Source organism: Hemitrygon akajei, chromosome 1 (assembly GCF_048418815.1).
Source record: "Hemitrygon akajei chromosome 1, sHemAka1.3, whole genome shotgun sequence".
NCBI classification, from domain to species: Eukaryota; Metazoa; Chordata; class Chondrichthyes; order Myliobatiformes; family Dasyatidae; genus Hemitrygon; species Hemitrygon akajei.
The window spans coordinates 182459166-182477322 of record NC_133124.1 but is presented as its reverse complement, the minus strand read 5'-3'; the positions used below and the strand labels follow the sequence as shown (position 1 = coordinate 182477322).

Below are 18157 nucleotides of genomic sequence, written 5' to 3'. Positions count from 1 at the left end.
AGTGGGATGTGTGATGTTCCCAGATGGGCAGTGGGTATGTGTGATGTTCCCAGATGGGCAGTGGGTATGTGTGATGTTCCCAGGTGGGCAGAAGGATGAGCGATGTTCCCAGATACCCAGTGGGTATGTGTGATGTTCCCAGATGGGCAGAAGGATGAGCGATGTTCCCAGATACCCAGTGGGTATGTGTGATGTTCCCAGACAGCCAGTGGGTATGAGCGATGTTCCCAGACACCCAGTGGGTATGTGTGATGTTCCCAGACACCCAGTGGGTATGAGCGATGTTCCCAGACACCCAGTGGGTATGAGCGATGTTTCCAGACAGCCGGTGGGTATGAGCGATTTTCCCAGATGGGCAGAAGGATGAGCGATGTTCCCAGACAGCCGGTGGGTAGATCCGATTTTCCCAGACGGCCAGTGAGTTCGTGCGATGCGCCCAGTCAGGCAGTGGGTATGTGCGATGTACCCAGATGACCAGTGGGTATGTGCGATGTTCCCAGATGACCAGTGGGATGTGTGATGTTCCCAGACGGGCTGTGGGTATGTGCGATGTGCCCAGATGAGCAGTGGGTATGTACAGTGATCCCAGAGGGGCAGTTTGTATGTGTGGTGCTCCCAATGGGTGCTTGTGGTGTGGGAGCAGCTCTCCAACCGAGTACTGCCCCACCTCAGTGGGAACGGGGCAGGTGGTGGTGATGGAGTGATGTGGGAGTGTTGCCCGTAACAAATTGTATGCCACCAAACAACAAAATTCATGGCAAACTGTATTTCTGATTCTGATATTGATTCTGAGATTATCCATCTGGAACATTCTCTCTCCTCTCAGATGCTGACTGAACTTTTCAGTAATTTAGCTTCTTCGATATTTACTTTAACTTTAAAACATTAACTATGTTAGTCTTCTCACAAATGCCAATGGAGTATACCCCTCCCTGTTCTAACCTCGTAAATGGCTCTAGGCATGGATAAATTATGCTAGTGTGTGAGTAAATTCACCAGAGAATGGGATTAATAGAATGAGAACAGCTGGGCTGCGAATCAGAATCAGGCTTATTATCACAAAAGTCATGAAATTTGATGTTTTGCGGCAACGGTACAGTGCAAAGTCAGAATGTAACAATGAACTACAAAACTACGAATGTGCAGAAATAAAGGAACAACGAGGTATTGTTCATGGGTTCGTGGATTGCTCAGAGGTCTGAAGAAGCTGTTCCTGAACCATTGAGTGTGGTCTTCAGGCTCCTGGAGAGGGCATGTCTGAGATGGTTAAGCTGTAGAAAGTCTCAGACTGCTTGAAGATGTCCTGGAGGATTGGGCCCATGTTGGAGACTGATATTCTGGTAATGTCAAAGACAAAGTTAATATTGAGTTCATTGTCAGACATATAAGCGCATTTCTGTATCTTACTTGCAGCAGGAGTGTGTGTGTGTGTGTGTGTGTGTGTGTGTGTGTGTGTGTGTGTGTGTGTGTGTGTGTGTGTGTGTGTGTGTGTGTGTGTGTGTGTGTGTGTGTCCCCTTATCCTGCATATGTATAAGACCATAAGATATAGGAGCAGAATTAGGCCATTTGACCCATCGAGTCTGCTGTGCCATTTCATTATGTATGATCCATTTTTCCTCTCAACCCCAATCTCCTGCCTCCCCCCCACCCCTAACCCCATATCTCTTCATGCCCAGACCAATCAACAATCTATCAACCTCTGTCTTAAATATACATGAAGACTTGGCCTCCACAGCTGCCCGTGGCAACAAATTCCACAGATCCACCACTCTCTGGCTGAAGAAATTTGTCCTCGTCTCCGTTCTAAAAGGACTCCCCTCTATTTGATGCTGTGTCATTTGATCTTAGACATTCCCATCATAGTAAACATCCTCTTCACATCCACTCAAGACCTTGCACCATACAGTTGGTTTCAATTAGGTCACCACTTGTTCTTCTGAATTCCACTGAATACAGGCCCAGAGCTATCACTCTTCATATGACACACCATTCAATCCAGGAATTGTGGCCACACATTTTAACTCCACGTCCCATTCCCATTCTGATATGTCTATCCATGGCCTCCTCTGCTGTCAAGATGAAGCCACACTCAGGTTGGAGGAACAACACCTTATATACCGGCTGGGTAGCCTCCAACCTGATGGCATGAACATTGACTTCTCTAAGTTCCATTAATGCCCCTCCTCCCCTTTGTACCCCATCCCTGATATATTTAGTTCCCCACCCCTTTTTCTTTCTTTCTCTCTCTGTCCATCACTCTGCCTGTTCTCTATCTCCCTCTGGTGCTCCCCTCCCCCTTTCTTTCTCCCTAGGCCCCCTGTCCCATCATCCTTTCCCTTCTCCAGCTCTGTATCCCTTTTGCCAATCACCTGTCTGGCTCTCAGCTTCACCCCACCCCCTCCAGTCTTCTTCTATCATTTCGCATTTTCTCCTCCCCTTCCTACTTTCAAATTTCTTACAATCTTTCCTTTCAGTTAGTCCTAACGAAGGGTCTCAGCCCGAAACATCGACTGTGCTTCTTCCTATAGATGCTGCCTGGTCTGCTGTGTTCCACCAGCATTTTGTGTGTGTTGCTTGAATTTCCAGCATCTGCAGATTTCCTCGTATTGTTTTCATGCACCTCCTTTGAACCCTCTCCAGTTTCAGCACATCCTTTCTAAGATAAGGAACCCAAAATTGTGCATAGTACTCCAAGTGAGGCCTCATCAGTGCTTTTTAAAGTCTCAATATTACATCCTTGCTTTTATATTCCAGTCCTCTTGAAATGAATGCTAATGTCGCTTTTTCCTTCCTCACTACACACTCAGCCTGCAAATTAATCTTTGGTGAATCCTACAAAAAGACTCCCAAATTTCTTTCTGCTTCAGACCTTTGTATTTTCTCTCCATTTTGAAAATAGTCAACCCTTTCATTTCTTCTACCATACACTTCCCAACACTATATTCCATCTGCCACTTCTTTGCCCATTCTCCTGATCTGTTTAAGGCCTTCTGTAGCTTCCCTACTTCTTCAAAACTACCTATCATTGTATCATCTGCAAACTTCACAAAAAAGCAATCAATCCCGTCATCTAAGTCATTGACATATAACGTTTAAAGAATTGGTCCCAACACAGGCCCCTGTGGAGCACTACTAGTCATTGTCAGTTATCAAGAAAAGGCTCCCTTTGTGCCAAGTCTTTGCTTCCTGCCAATCAGACACTGCTTTATCCATGCTAGAATCTTTAATACCACAGGCTCAAAACTTGTTAAGCAGCCTCTTCTGTGGCAGTTTCAAAGGCCTTCTGAAAATCCAAGTAAACAACATCAACAGATTCTCCTTTGTCTATCCTGCCTATTATTTCTTCAAAGAATTCCAACAGATTGTTCAGGCAAGATTTTCCCTTCAGGAAACCATGCTGACTATGGCCTACTTTATCATGTGCCTCCAAGTACCCTGAGACCTCATCCTTAATAATCGACTCCAACATCTTCCCAACCACTGAGGTCAGACTAACTGGCCTGTAGTTTCCTTTCTTCTGCCTCTCTCCCTTCTTGAGGAATGAAGTGACCTCTGCAATTTTCCAGTCTTCTAGAACCATTCCAGAATCCAGTGGTTCTTGAAAGATCATTATTAATGCCTCCACAATCTCTTCAGCCACGTCGTTCAGAACCCTGGGGTGTATGGCATCTGGTCCAAGTGACTTATCTACCTTCAGACCTTTCAGTTTCCCAAAAACCTTCTCCCTAGTAATAGTAACTTCACACACTTCATGACTCCTGACACCTAGAACGACCACCATACTGCTAGTGTCTTGAACTGTAAAGACTAATGCAAAATACTTATTCAGTACATCTGCCATTTCGTTGTCCCCCATTGCTACCTCTCCAGCATCGTTTTCCTGGAGTCCAATATTCACTCTTGCTTCGCTTAGTACTTTATGCATCTGAAGAAACTACGAGTATTCTCTTTAATATTATTGGCTAGCTTACTTTTGTATTCCATCTTTACTTTCTTAATGTCTTTTTAGTTGCCTTCTGCTGGTATTTAAAACAGACAGACAGACATACTTTATTGATCCCGAGGGAAATTGGGTTTCATTACAGCTGCACCGACCAAGAATAGTGAAGAAATATAGCAATAAAAAATACCATAAATAATTAAACAATAATAAGTAAATTATGCCCAGTGGAAATAAGTCCAGGACCAGCCTATTGGCTCAGGGTGTCTGACACTCCGAGGGAGGAGTTGTAAAGTTTGATGGCCACAGACAGGAATGACTTCCTATGATGCTCAGTGTTACATCTCAATGGAATGAGTCTCTGGCTGAATGTACTTCTTTGCCTAACCAGTACATTATGGAGTGGATGGGAGTCATTGTCCAAGATGGCATGCAACTTGGACAGCATCCTCTCTTCAGACACCACCATCAGAGAGTCCAGTTCCACCCCCACAACATCACTGGCCTTACGAATAAGTTTGTTGATTCTGTTGGTGTCTGCTACCCCCAGCCTGCTGCCCCAGCACACAACAGCAAACATGATAGTACTGGCCACCACAGACTCGTAGAACATCCTCAGCATTGTCTGACAGATATTAAAGGACCTCAGTCTCCTCAGGAAATAGAGACTGCTCTAACCCTTTTTGTAGACTGCCTCAGTGTTCTTTGACCAGTCCAGTTTATTGTCCATTTGTATCCCCAGGTATCTGTAATCCTCCACCATGTCCACACTGACCCTTTGGATGGAAACAGGGGTCACCAGTGCCTTAGCCCTCCTCAGGTCCACCATCAGCTCCTTAGTCTTTTTCACATTAAGCTGCAGATGATTCTGCTCACACCATGTGACAAAGTTTCCCACCGTAGCCCTGTACTCCATCTCATCTCCCTTGCTGATGCATCCAGAGTCATCAGAAAACTTCTGAAGATGGCAAAACTCTGTGTAGTAGTTGAAGTCCGAGGTGTAGATGGTGAAGAGAAAGGGAGACAGGACAGTCCCCTATGGAGCCCCAGTGCTGCTGACCACTCTGTCTGACACACAGTGTTGCAAGCACATGTACTGTGGTCTGCCAGTCAGGTAATCAACAATCCATGATACCAGGGAAGCATCCACCTGCATCACTGTCAGCAGAGCAGGGTGGATGGTGTTGAACGCACTGGAGAAGTCAAAAAACATGACCCTCACAGTGCTCGCTGGCTTGTCCAGGTGGGCGTAGACACGGTTCAACAGGTAGACAATGGCATCCTCAACTCCTATCTATCTATCTAGTTGGGGCTGATAGGCGAACTGGAGGGGGTCTAAGTGTGGCCTAACAATAGGCCGGAGCTGCTCTAGACCAAGTCTCTCCAGGGTCTTCATGATGTGGGAGCTTTCCAGTCCTCTAACTCCCCACTATTTTTCGCTCTATTGTATGCCCTCAATTTGGCTTTTATGTTGCTTTGACTTCCTTTGTTAGCCATAGTGGCCTCATTTTGCCTTTAGACTACTTCTTCCTCTTTGGGATGTAAATATCCTGGGCTTTCCAAATTGCTTCCAGAAATTCCAGCCATTTCTGCTCTGCCATCATCCCTGCCAGTGTTCTTTCCAATTCTGGCCAACTCCTCTCTCATGCCTCTGTAATTCTCTTTACCTCACTGTAATTCTGATACACCTGACTTTAGCATCTCCCTCTAAAATTTCAGGGTGAATTCGACCATATCCTAATCACTATCTCCTAAGGGTTCCTTTACCTTAAGCTCTCTAATCAATTCTGCTTCATTGCGCAATACCCAATCCAGAATAGCCGATACCCTAGTGGGCTCAATCATGAGCTGCTCTAAAAAGCCATCTTGTAGGCAATCTAGAAATTCCCCATCTCAGGATACTGTACCAACCTCATTTTCCCAGTCGCCCTGCATATTGAAATCCCCATGGCTATTGTAACATGGCCGTTTTGGCATGCATTTTCTATCCCTGTTGTAATTTGTAGACTGCATCCTTGTTACTGTTTGGGGTTCTGTATATAACTCCCATCAGGGTCTTTTTACCCTTGCAGTTTCTTTAGAGTGAGTAGAGAGCAGGCCTCTGTTAGTCTCAATAGGCCATGGATTTGCGCCTTGGAAAGTTTCCAGGGTGCAAGCCTGGGCAAGGTTTTTTTTAATGGAAGACCGGCAGTTGCCCAAGCTACAAGTCTCCCCTCTCCACACCACTGATTTTGTCCAAGGAAAGGGCATTAGGACCCATACAGCTTGGCACTGGTGTCATCGCAGAGCAATGTGCCTTGCTCAAGGACACACACGCAGCCTCAGCCAAGGCTCGAACTAGCGACCTTCAGATCACGATGACCACAATCCAACACTATCCTTTACTCTATCCATGATTCAACACCTTCTGAACATACATCACCTCTTCCTAACGATTCAGTTTCTTTTTTAACTAACAGAGCCAAGCCAAGCCTCTAACTTCCTGCCAATCCTTTCAATACAATGTGTATCCTTGGGCATTCGATTCCAAGCTATAATCTTCTTTCAGCCATGATTCCGTGATGTCTATAACATCATTCTTGCCAATCTGTAACTGTGCTACAAGCTCATCAACCTTATTCCGTATACTGCTCGCATTCAAATATTAGTCCTTTAGTCCTGTATTCACCTTTTTTGATTTTGTCCACATTTATGTTGCAATTCATCCTGTTGACTGCAATTTTGCCCTATCATCAGCCCCTCCATGTGAGTCTCAATACGCATTGCCTCTGTTTGTAAACCAACTACCTCATCATGCACACTATCACCCCAGTTCCCATCCCTCTGCCAAATTAGTTTAAACCCACCTGAACAACTCTAGCCAACCTGCCCCCAAGGAGCTCAAGAGTTCAGCTGTAACCTGTCCCTTTTATATAGGTTATACCTCCATAAACCTGTCCACTGCACCAGTTCCTCAGCCGCACATTCACCTGCCAAGTCATCCCATTCTTACTTCCACTGGCATGTGGCACATCTAGAGCTTACTACCCCGGAGGTCCTGGTCCTGTTTCTCAGCTTTCTCCCTAACTCCCTGAAATCCATCCTCACAGTATCTACCTATGTCATTGGTACCAATATCCACCAAGACTTCTGGCTGTTCATCCACACCCCTGAGAATGTCATGGACACAATCCGAGACATCCCTGATTCTGGCACCAGGGAGGCAGCATACCATCCGGGTGTCTCTGTCAGGCCCATAGAACTTCATCCCTGTTCCTCTGACTAAAGAATCTCCTACCAACACTGCCGTCCTCCTCACCTCTCTACTCTTCAAAGCCACACCGCCAGACTCAGTGCCAGAGACCCAGTCACTGTGGCTCCCCTCAATAAAATCAGAAGTTATATACTTATTATTGAGGGGAACGGCCACAGGTGTACTCTGCACTGGCTGTTCATTTCCACTTCTTCTCCAGGTAGTCACCCAGTTACCCGTCTCCTGCAACCTATGGGTGGCTACCTCCCTGTAGCTGCTATCTATCACCACCTCATTCTCCCTTATGAGTTGAAGGTCGTTGAGCTGTAGCTCCAGTTCCTTAATACATCTCTCAGGATCTGCGGTTTGGTGCACCTGGTGGCAGATGTGGTTATCTGGGAGATGGGTGGTGTCCCAGACTTCTCACATCCCACACACATAACAACATACTCCCCCTGGAGCCATTCTCACTATACTCTGCACTAATAGATGATGGGTGAACAAACAAGAGCAGAGAGAGTAACTAGAAAGTATGTGGGTTGGTGTGGGTATGTTCATGTATGTGTGAATACGTATGTGTCTTGGGGTGGGTGTGTGTGTGTGTGTGTGCAAGCAATTTGGCACAGAGTTACATGATCAAATTTATCCTTGCTCTGAATCGTAGGGGCTGAGGTGAAAATTCCACCACCCACTACCCGAGCTGAGTTTGGGACTACAGCCATCCTGCCTTGTCACCTTGAGTCTGAGGGTAGCATCTTCTGGGAAAAGAGGGCCTACAACAGTTCCAAATGGGACCTTGTCTCAGAAGGCAAGCAGCTCACCTTGAAGAATGTGGGTTTGAGAGACCTTGGCATTTACCGCTGTCGCAATTCAAACAATGACACCTCTTGTGAGATCGGGCTGCGAGTCTACAGTAAGTGTCTCAGTCTGAGACTAGGCTAATCGATGAAATGCTTTGTTATTGTCACACTTCCTGCTATACAGCGTATGATTTTGTTTGTATGCCATCTAAAAGATCATTCCATTCATCAGTCCGTTGAGGCAGTACGGAATGCTAAATATGATGTTACAGTTACGAGAAAGGTAGACATTACGGTGCAGGGGCCGCGGCAGGATTGGGAGGTCAAGGGTCTATCTTACCATACTTGGGAACCGGTCAAGTTACAGTTACGAGAAAGGTAGACATTACGGTGCAGGGGCCGCGGCAGGATTGGGAGGTCAAGGGTCTACCTTACCATACTTGGGAACCGGTCAAGTCTTAGAATAGAAACTGTCCTTGAGCCTGGTGCTACGAGCTTTCAGGTTCTTTTGTTACCAGTGTGGGTGGGGAGGGGGAGAAGGGAGAATGCCTGGGGTGGGCAAAGTCTTTAATTATGTTGCTTGTTTCTCGAGGCAGAGTCCATGGAATCTGCTTTCAGTGATGTGTTGAGCTATGTCCACAACCTCTGCAGCTTCCATAGCAGTTACCGTGACAAGCCATGATGTCTCCATGTCATAGGATGCCTTCGATGGTGCTCTGTCAATATTGCTGAGGGTTAACGGGACATGCCAAATTTCATTAGCCTCCTAAGGAAGCTGAGGTTCTGTTGCACTTTCTTAACCACAATATCTATATGGTTGGGCCAGGATGAGCTATTTATGATTTTTACCCCTGGGAACCTGAAGCTCTCAACCATCTCCAACTCGGCAGCTTTGACACAGACAGGGGCATGTGCACCACCCCTCTTCCTGAAGTCAATAAAAAGCTTTTGTTCTGCTGACACTGAGGGAAAGGTTACTGTCTTGAGACCATGTCACTAAGCTTTCAATCTCCTTGCCAATAACTCCCCAGCCAACTACCCATTGGTATCAAGTTTGAGCCTTTCACTCTTCAGGTATCTCCTTGTTCCTCACCCCAATTTGTGCTATGTCACAAAGATCCAACCTGTATCCTTCCTCCTGCCCCATTTCCCAAAATTGGCTCTTCATGGACATGAGAACCTCTCCTTTCCAGGGTTTTGTGTTTGAATTTCATCAGATCTGGGGTGGGTGGGTGGGTGTGCGTGTTTTGCTCACTCTCCCTGTGACCATATGCATCTCACTGATGCACCAGTGTCCTTTCACATCTGATGAAATTCCCCAACAAAGTTTGCTGGATTTATCATCTGACATTAATTCTCTGGAGAGCGTGCAGAGGAGTTCTCCCAGGCTTAGAAACGATTCCAAGAAGAGCAAAATGAGGTTATCACACCATCTGTGATGAAGTGTTTTGAGAAGTTGGTCATGGCTAGAATTAACTCCTGCCTGAGGACCGACCTAGACCTACTGTGTCATTGGGCTTTGGAGCATTTAGACAACAGAAAACCATAAATAAGGCTACTGTTTATTGATTCCGCTTCAAAACCATCATTCCCTCGGGACTGATCTATAACCTTCAAAACCTGGGCATCTGTAACTCCCTCTGCAACTGAATACTCAACATCTTCATCAGGAGACCACAGTCAGTACAGATGAGTAATAACAACTCCTTCTTGCAGATGATCAATGCCGGCACACCTCAAGGATGCGTACTTAGCTCACTAATCTACTCTCTCTACACTCCTGACTGTGTATCTGGTCATAACTCAAACACCATTTATATCTGCTAATGATACAACTGTTGTTGGCAGAATCTCAGATGGTGATGAGAGGTGTGCAGGAGTGAGACAGATCATTTGGTTGAGTGATGTCGTAGCAAAAACAAAACTTGCTCACGTCATCAGCAAGACCAAAGGACTGATTGTGGACTTCAGGAAGGGGAAGTTAGGGGAAAACACACCAGCCCTTATTGAGGGGGTCAGCAGTGGAAGGGTGAGCAGCTGCAGGTTCCTGGGTGTCAACGTCGATCCTGGGCCCGACTCAATGATGCAATCACAAGGAAGCACGGCCTCTACTTCATCAGGAGTCTGAGTAGATATGGCACGTCACCAAAGGCTGCAGCAAATTTCTACAGATGTAGAGTGGAGAGCATTCTTCATGCTTGCATCACTAGTATGGAGGCTCCAGTGCACAGAACCACATAAAATTACTCTACAAAGATCAATATATAGTGTAAAAAGAATAAGGATAGTGAGGTAGTGTTCACGGGTGCATGGGCTGTTCAAAAATCTGATGAAGTTGTTCATGAATCATTGAGTGTGGATCTTCAGACTCCCGTGCCTCCTCCCCAGGGGTAGTAATGAGAAGGTATGTCCCGAATGGTGAGGATCCTTAATATCGGAAGCCAACTTCTTGAGGCACGGTCTCCTGAAGATGCCATTATCAGTGGAGAGGGCTGTGCCCATGATAGAGCTGGTTGAGTCCACGACCCTCTGCACCCTCTTGTGACCCTGTGCACAGGGGCTTTCATATTGGGTGTGTATGCGTTTGTGATCTGACTCTGATTGACTTCCCCTGCTCTACTCTCTCTGCCCCAGGGATTCCTTACTCAAGACTCTTCAACCTCAAGGATTCAGAGAAGAATGTCATCCTGATGGTGGAGGGGATTCTTCTGCTGAGTTTTGTTATCATTCCTGGGACAATCCTTCTACGAAAGGTGAATGTGGTTTCGGTGGGGGAGGGGAGTGTGGAACGGTGATGGTCAGGAGAGGAGATGGTTGGCGATGACCCAATCTCCTGTTGCTGCTGCCTCTCCACTGTTGCCTGGTGATTGGCACTTGGAGGATGAGACATAGAGGGAAACTCCCTCCACACCGTCCCATCACACACTCCCGGGGTCAGACACAGAATGAATCTCCCTCCACATCGTCCCATCACACACTCCCGGGGTCAGACACAGAGGGAAGCTCCCTCCACACCATCCCATCACACACTCCCGGGGTCAGACACAGAGTGAGGCTCCCTCCACACCGTCCCATCACACACTCCCAATGTCATACACAGAGTGAAGCTCCCTCCACACCGTCCCATCACACACTCCCGGGGTCAGACACAGAGTGAAGTTCCCTCCACACCATCCCATCACACACTCCCGGGGTCAGACACAGAGTGAAACTCCCTCCACACCATCCGATCACACACTCCCGGGGTCAGACACAGAATGAATCTCCCTCCACATCGTCCCATCACACACTCCCGGGGTCAGACACAGAGTGAGGCTCCCTCCACACCGTCCCATCACACACTCCCAATGTCATACACAGAGTGAAGCTCCCTCCACACCGTCCCATCACACACTCCCGGGGTCAGACACAGAGTGAAGTTCCCTCCACACCGTCCCATCACACACTCCCGGGGTCAGACACAGAGTGAAACTCCCTCCACACCATCCGATCACACACTCCCGGGGTCAGACACAGAGTGAAGCTCCCTCCACACCATCCCATCACACACTCCCGGGGTCAGACACAGAGTGAGCTCCCTCCACACCGTCCCATCACACACTCCCGGGGTCAGACACAGAGTGAAGCTCCCTCCACACCATCCCATCACACACTCCCGGGGTCAGACACAGAGTGAGCTCCCTCCACACCGTCCCATCACACACTCCCGGGGTCAGACACAGAGTGAAGCTCCCTCCACACCGTCCCATCACACACTCCCGGGGTCAGACACAGAGTGAAGCTCCCTCCACACCATCCCATCACACACTCCCGGGGTCAGACACAGAGTGAGCTCCCTCCACACCGTCCCATCACACACTCCCGGGGTCAGACACAGAGTGAGCTCCCTCCACACCGTCCCATCACACACTCCCGGGGTCAGACACAGAGTGAGCTCCCTCCACACCATCCCATCACACACTCCCGGGGTTAGACACAGAGTGAAGCTCCCTCCACACCGTCCCATCACACACTCCTGGGGTCAGACACAGAGTGAGCTCCCTCCACACCGTCCCATCACACACTCCCGGGGTCAGACACAGAGTGAAGATCCCTCCACACCGTCCCATCACACACTCCCAATGTCATACACAGAGTGAAGCTCCCTCCACACCGTCCCATCACACACTCCCGGGGTCAGACACAGAGTGAAGTTCCCTTCACACCGTCCCATCACACACTCCCGGGGTCAGACACAGAGTGAAACTCCCTCCACACCATCCGATCACACACTCCCGGGGTCAGACACAGAGTGAAGCTCCCTCCACACCGTCCCATCACACACTCCCGGGGTCAGACACAGAGTGAAGCTCCCTCCACACCATCCCATCACACACTCCCGGGGTCAGACACAGAGTGAGCTCCCTCCACACCGTCCCATCACACACTCCCGGGGTCAGACACAGAGTGAGCTCCCTCCACACCGTCCCATCACACACTCCCGGGGTCAGACACAGAGTGAAGCTCCCTCCACACCGTCCCATCACACACTCCCGGGGTCAGACACAGAGTGAAGCTCCCTCCACACCATCCCATCACACACTCCCGGGGTCAGACACAGAGTGAGCTCCCTCCACACCGTCCCATCACACACTCCCGGGGTCAGACACAGAGTGAAACTCCCTCCACACCGCTGAGGCTGAGCACCCCACACCGGTGTGTGAGCACAGGTAGATCTGCCCTGGGACGAATGGTCCCCGAGGGGAGGAGTCCCCTGCGTCTCCGGTATTCATGCAGAGAAGATAAAGGTCATCTCCTCACTGAGATCAGTGTCAGGTGTATTCTGCTATCAGCAACGTCCCTGCCTCTGTCCTTCAGCCCACGCACCTCACTGACTTCCACGCTCCCCATGATGTCCATCTCTGAACCAACTTCTTTGGCAAGGATTCTCCACCCACTCTATCAATGATCCCGTCACCCATCTTCAACCATCCTCCTCTTCTTGGACCTTCTCATTCTTTCTCTTTTGTTCACCTGCCCATCACCTCCTTTCCCATTCCTCCACGGTCCACAGTCCTCTGTTATTATATTCCTTCTTCTTCAGCACTTTACCTCTTCTACCTATCTCAGCTTCTTACTTCATCCTCTCCCCCACTCACCCTCCTTCCCCCTCACCTAGTCGCACCTATCATATGTCAGCGTGTACTCCATCGCCATCCACCATCTTATTCTGAATTCTGCCCCTTCCTTTCCAGTCCTGATTATGGGTCTCATTCGGGATCATTCCCCTTCACAGATGCAGCCGGACGTACTGAGTTCCTCCAGCATTTTGTGTGTGTTGTTCAAGATTTCTAGCTTTTGCCTCTCAGTTATGCAATACTGAATGCAGTGTTCCTGTTGAGGGAAGGCAAGACTGTGTGATTGGACAGTGCAGAGCGAGCTTCACTTTGTCTGACCCTGGCAGTGTGAGATAGGATGCTGTAGAGGGAGCTTTATTCTGTGTCTGATCCTGGGAGTGCATAATGGAATGGTATAGAGGGAGTTCCACTCTGTCTGACCTCGGGAGTGTGTAATGGGACAGTGTGGAGGGAGTTTCACTCTGTCTGACCTCGGGAGTGTGTGATGGGATGGTGTGGAGGGAGTTTCACTCTGTCTGACCTCGGGAGTACGTGATGGGACGGTGTAGAGGGAGCTGCTCTTTGTTTCTCACTTCAGGAACTTGTGATTGGACGGTGTAAGTGGGCTTCACTGTATGTCTGATCCCAGGGTCATTTTATCTTACTCGAGCTCTGTGCTTTTTTGGTATAACACCTGCTGTTCATTGCATTGATTACCGCACAGTCACTGGAATTATCTTTCGACTGTCCAGCTTGATCAATCGTCAGAAAAAAATCGAAAGAGATGATTTGATCTGCAATATCTGTGAATATCTTTCCCTGCAGAAGTCTCAGAGGAGTCTAAAGGAGAGAATTCAGCGCTATAAGGAGGAAAACGAGAACTTGTATCAGGTACAAATCTCTCCCCACCTGCATCATCCCCTCTTGTTAGTCTTTCTCCCATCCTAAAGGCAAAAGAGAGACAAAAGCTGGGAATTCTGAGCAACATAACAAAATGCTGGAGGAACTCAGCAGGTCAGGCAGCCTCTATGGAGGGGAATAAACCGTTGACAATTTGGGCCAAGAACTCTTCAGTCCTGATGAAGAGTCTTAGCCCAAAACATCAACTTGCTTATTGCCCTCTAGAGATGCTGCCTGACCTGCTGAGTTCCTCCAGCATTTCGTGTTTGTTGTCCCATGCTATCTCCCCTGTGCTGAGGCCATGGTGTTGAAGTGTAGATCAGACATTAATCCCAAATCCTCTCTCCTGCCCTTTTCCAAGTGTGCTTTTTCAGTGATTACAGAATCACAGTAATATATTACTTCAGTGCTTCACAATAAACACTACTTACATTTTCAAATTATAATACAATCATCATGATCCAAAATGCATTTGAGCACCTGAGGGGCCCTCCATTCCCGGAAATACCCCATTGTATCCATGTCCTTCTTCGGGGGACACGTAGGCATGGGCGTAAAGTGGAACCGTCGACGGACCTGCAGTCTCAGCCCATGAATGGCCATCCCAGGAGCTAACAGCCAAGAGATCCTCCCCTCCCTCTGAGCAACTTACCACCTCTCCCTGCCCACACTGGGTGAGCCAACATCTGAAGCATGGGGATAAGGTGCAGCCAAATCTCAAGGTGCAGCCTCTGAGAGGATACTCAAATAGAGGCTGCAACCTCTCACACTCCATACGTAGGTGACATGCTGTCTCCTCCTGGCCGCAGAAATGGCAGGTGGCTGGAGAGTCCCTAAAGCGACTTACTATTTTTTTAGGCATCCGTTAGTCTCGTGAGACCATGAATTTGCGCCTTGGAAGGTTTCCAGGGCGCAGGCCTGGGCAGGGTTGTATGGGAGACCGGCAGTTGCCCAAGCTGCAAGTCTCCCCTCTCCACACCACCGATGTTGTCCAAGGGAAGGGCACTAGGACCCAAGCAGCTTGGCACCAGTGACCTTCAAATCACTAGACCGATGCCTTATCCACTAGGCCACACGCCAACTCTAATCAACTTACTAATGGTTTCCTGTTGTTGCATGGACCAAGGTACAGTAAAAAACCTGTTCATACTGATCAGAATCATTACAAGGTGTATTGGGGCAGAACAAGGTAAAACAATAAGAGAATGCAGAGAACGGTGTAACAGAGTAAGGGAAGTGGAGGGAAAATGATGAAGTGCAAGATCATAGTGAGGTAGATTGTGAGGTCAAAAGTCCATCTCATCATACAAGGGAATTGCTCAGTAGTCATAAAACATTGGGGTAGAAGCTGTCCTTGTACCTGGCGGTACATACGTTCAGGCTTTTGTATCTTCTGCCTAGAGATCTTTATTATGTTTCACTCTTTACTGATTCGACAAAACAGTAAACTTCATGATGTCTGTCAGTGGTGATAGACCTGATTCTAGTGGGAGGGGGGAGAAGAGAGAATGTTCAGGATGGATGGGGTCTTTGATTATGTTGGTTGCCTTACTGAGGCAGAGTCTGTGGTTTCTGTGGTGTGCTGAGCTGTGTCCACAACTCTCTGCAGGTTCTTATGGTCACATGCGGAGCAGTTGGCCACCAAGTAGTGGTGCATCTGGACTGGGTGCTCTTCATAGTGCATTAATGGAAATTGGTGAGGGTCTATGGGGACATGCCAAATATCTTTAGTCTTCTGAGGAAGTAGAGGCGCTGGAGAGCTTTCTCGACCATGGCGTCAACATGAACGGACCAGGGCAGGCTTTTGGTGATGTTCACACCTACAACTTGAACTCGACCTCAGCATTGTTGATGTAGATAGGAGCATGTACACCCCTCCTCGCCTTCCTGAAGTCAATTGTGTTACATGCTACTGCCCAATGCAACACTTTCTGCCCAGGTCCCCACTATAAAGGAGGGGACTCCTTTATAAAGGAAAATCCCTCACCACCAGATGACATCTGGGCAGCAGACGAGGGCGAGGTACTCTGCAGCCCCAAACCATTTTGGACCTCAATGGATTGGTGTCGAGAGCGGGAGGGTTCTCCAGAATCTTTGGGCAGCTTCACTCCTCGGCTGTGCAGAGCCATAGTCACAGGGCGTAAAATCAGGCCATCTGTGATAATCCCATCTCCTAGCACTTGGTCTGCAGCCCAGGCAATTCAAGTCTTTTCAATTTCAAGGCCATTTGCTCCATCATATTCCATGCTAACACCCCACAAAGCATTCCAATTCTTCCTCCTCCTGAATTCTGCCTCCGCAGGCTTCAGGCTCAAACCCTCCCCTACCCATACCCTGAAAAGCACCCCACCACCCTCCCACCAGCTTTTTAATTGCTTATTAACACATCAGCTGTCCCTCTCTTTGGCTGTGGGATGTGAGAAGGGCAACCTTAATTGTGGCCTAAAAAACGGGCACTGTGAGTTCTACTCTAGCGTGTGGGTGAGAGGTAGAATCAATCAATCTCAATCTCTCTCCCCTCTCTCCCTCTCCTCTGTCCCCCTCTCTCCCTCTTTCTCTCTCCCCTCTGCCTCCCCCTCCCTCCTCTGCCCTCTCACTTCTCCCGCTCCTCTCTCTCTTTCTTGCATCTCTCTCTCCTCTCTCTCTTTCGCTCACACTTTCTCTCTTATCTCCTCTCTCTTTCTCACACATTTCTCCCTGTATATCTCTCTCCCCCTCTCTTCTCCCCTTCTTTTTCCTCTCCAACTCCACTACTCTCTCACATTCTCTCTCTCTCCTCCTCCTCCCAATACAGGGCCTGAATCAGGAAGACCAGGCAACGTACGAGGACATCACCCGAGGGCAGCAGAGCATGTACCAGGATGTGGCCAACTGCCGCCGCAGTGTTGTCGATCTGGAGAAGCCCTGAGGCTCGACGAGGAGAGGCGCTCGCTTGCAGTAGGCAACCCCCCCACCCCCACCACTTGCTAACTGCCCATCATTATTGAGAAGTGGGCAGGGGCACTGGGCCCATTCACTCCCCACTGACCCTCATTCACCCACGGGGGTGGGGGGGCATGTAGTCTGTCTGATCTCAGCAGAGTGTGATGGGATGATATAGAGGGTACTTCAGTCTGTGTCTGACACTGGGAGTGTCTGATGGGACAATATGGAGGGTGCTTCAATCTGTGCCTGATCCTGGGAGTGTGCAATGAGAGCTTCACCCCGAGTCCAACACCCTCCTTGCAAATGAGATTGTTAAATCCTTTAGCTTCAGTGTGGGTCTGACCTACAATTTTGCATCGGAATTCAACAACGTTGTTCTGAAAGGTCCAGTGCCTTCAGTCCTTTGGGTTGTTTTCATTGCGTCTGCGCTGGTGAGCAGCCGGGAGGAAAATAAATTCAACTCCCGCGTCCGGTTGAGGCTGATTAAGGCATCTTGCACCCTCTGCTGGCTTCCCTTCACTTCGTCTCCTCCAACCACAGCCCCCCCTCTCCTGCTTCCACTGAGCCAATAAACACTGCTTGTCGCTCTGAGATGTTGTCTGAGTGGCGTTTGTTCTCCTCATCCGTCGCTGTGGTCAGCAATGTCCACTGCAGGCTGTCTTTCCAGGACGGGCCGTGGAGAGAAGGGAAGGGCAGGAGTCCAGTCAACACGGCCCCAGATACAAGATTTCTTGGCTGTGTTATCAAGGTGGCTGGAGCAAGACATGCTTTTGGTGATGTTTACATCTGGGAACTTGAAGCTCTCAACCCTCTCATCCTCAATGCTGATGTACACACTGCCGCCACAGTCCTGAATGTGCCCCTTGGAGGTGTAAGGAGTGAGTGAAGGGGAAGTGGGGTTCCAGTGAACTCCACCCCAGCACATAGCCCATCCGGACCTCGACTGACCACCCAATTCCCCAAAAACTAGAATTTTCATGTTCCTCAGAGTCTAAACTCCTTAACATTGTGTCCCCACTCAGCCGCCCACTGCCCAAACCTCCCCTCCCCCATTTCACACTGCTTTTCACACCCACTCTCCAACCTCACAATACCCTTCCTTCTCATTGTCTCCCACTCTCCAGCCACCTCAAATGTCCAAAACTCCAACCCTCTCACCCTTTCGCCTACTTACGTCTCCTAACCAATTGCCCCAGATCTACCCAATCACAAATTTGCACCTGCCTCAAACCTCCCACCTCTAAACACCAACTTAATGGCACT

The 18157-nt window shown here is 48.8% G+C and overlaps 1 protein-coding gene across 1 annotated transcript in view; it reads left to right on the top strand.

Annotated features, from left to right (window-relative positions):
* The window catches only part of cd79a (CD79a molecule, immunoglobulin-associated alpha), a 23083-nt gene extending 5598 nt beyond the window's left edge, over positions 1-17485 (top strand). Inside the window, exons 3-6 of the mRNA XM_073055895.1 lie at positions 7838-8086; positions 10608-10726; positions 13895-13960; positions 16764-17485. Of these exons, the coding sequence (XP_072911996.1) occupies positions 7838-8086; positions 10608-10726; positions 13895-13960; positions 16764-16877 (548 nt within the window). The 3' untranslated portion in view covers positions 16878-17485. The remainder of the gene's footprint in view (positions 1-7837; positions 8087-10607; positions 10727-13894; positions 13961-16763) is intronic.
* The last annotated feature ends 672 nt before the right edge of the window (positions 17486-18157 follow it).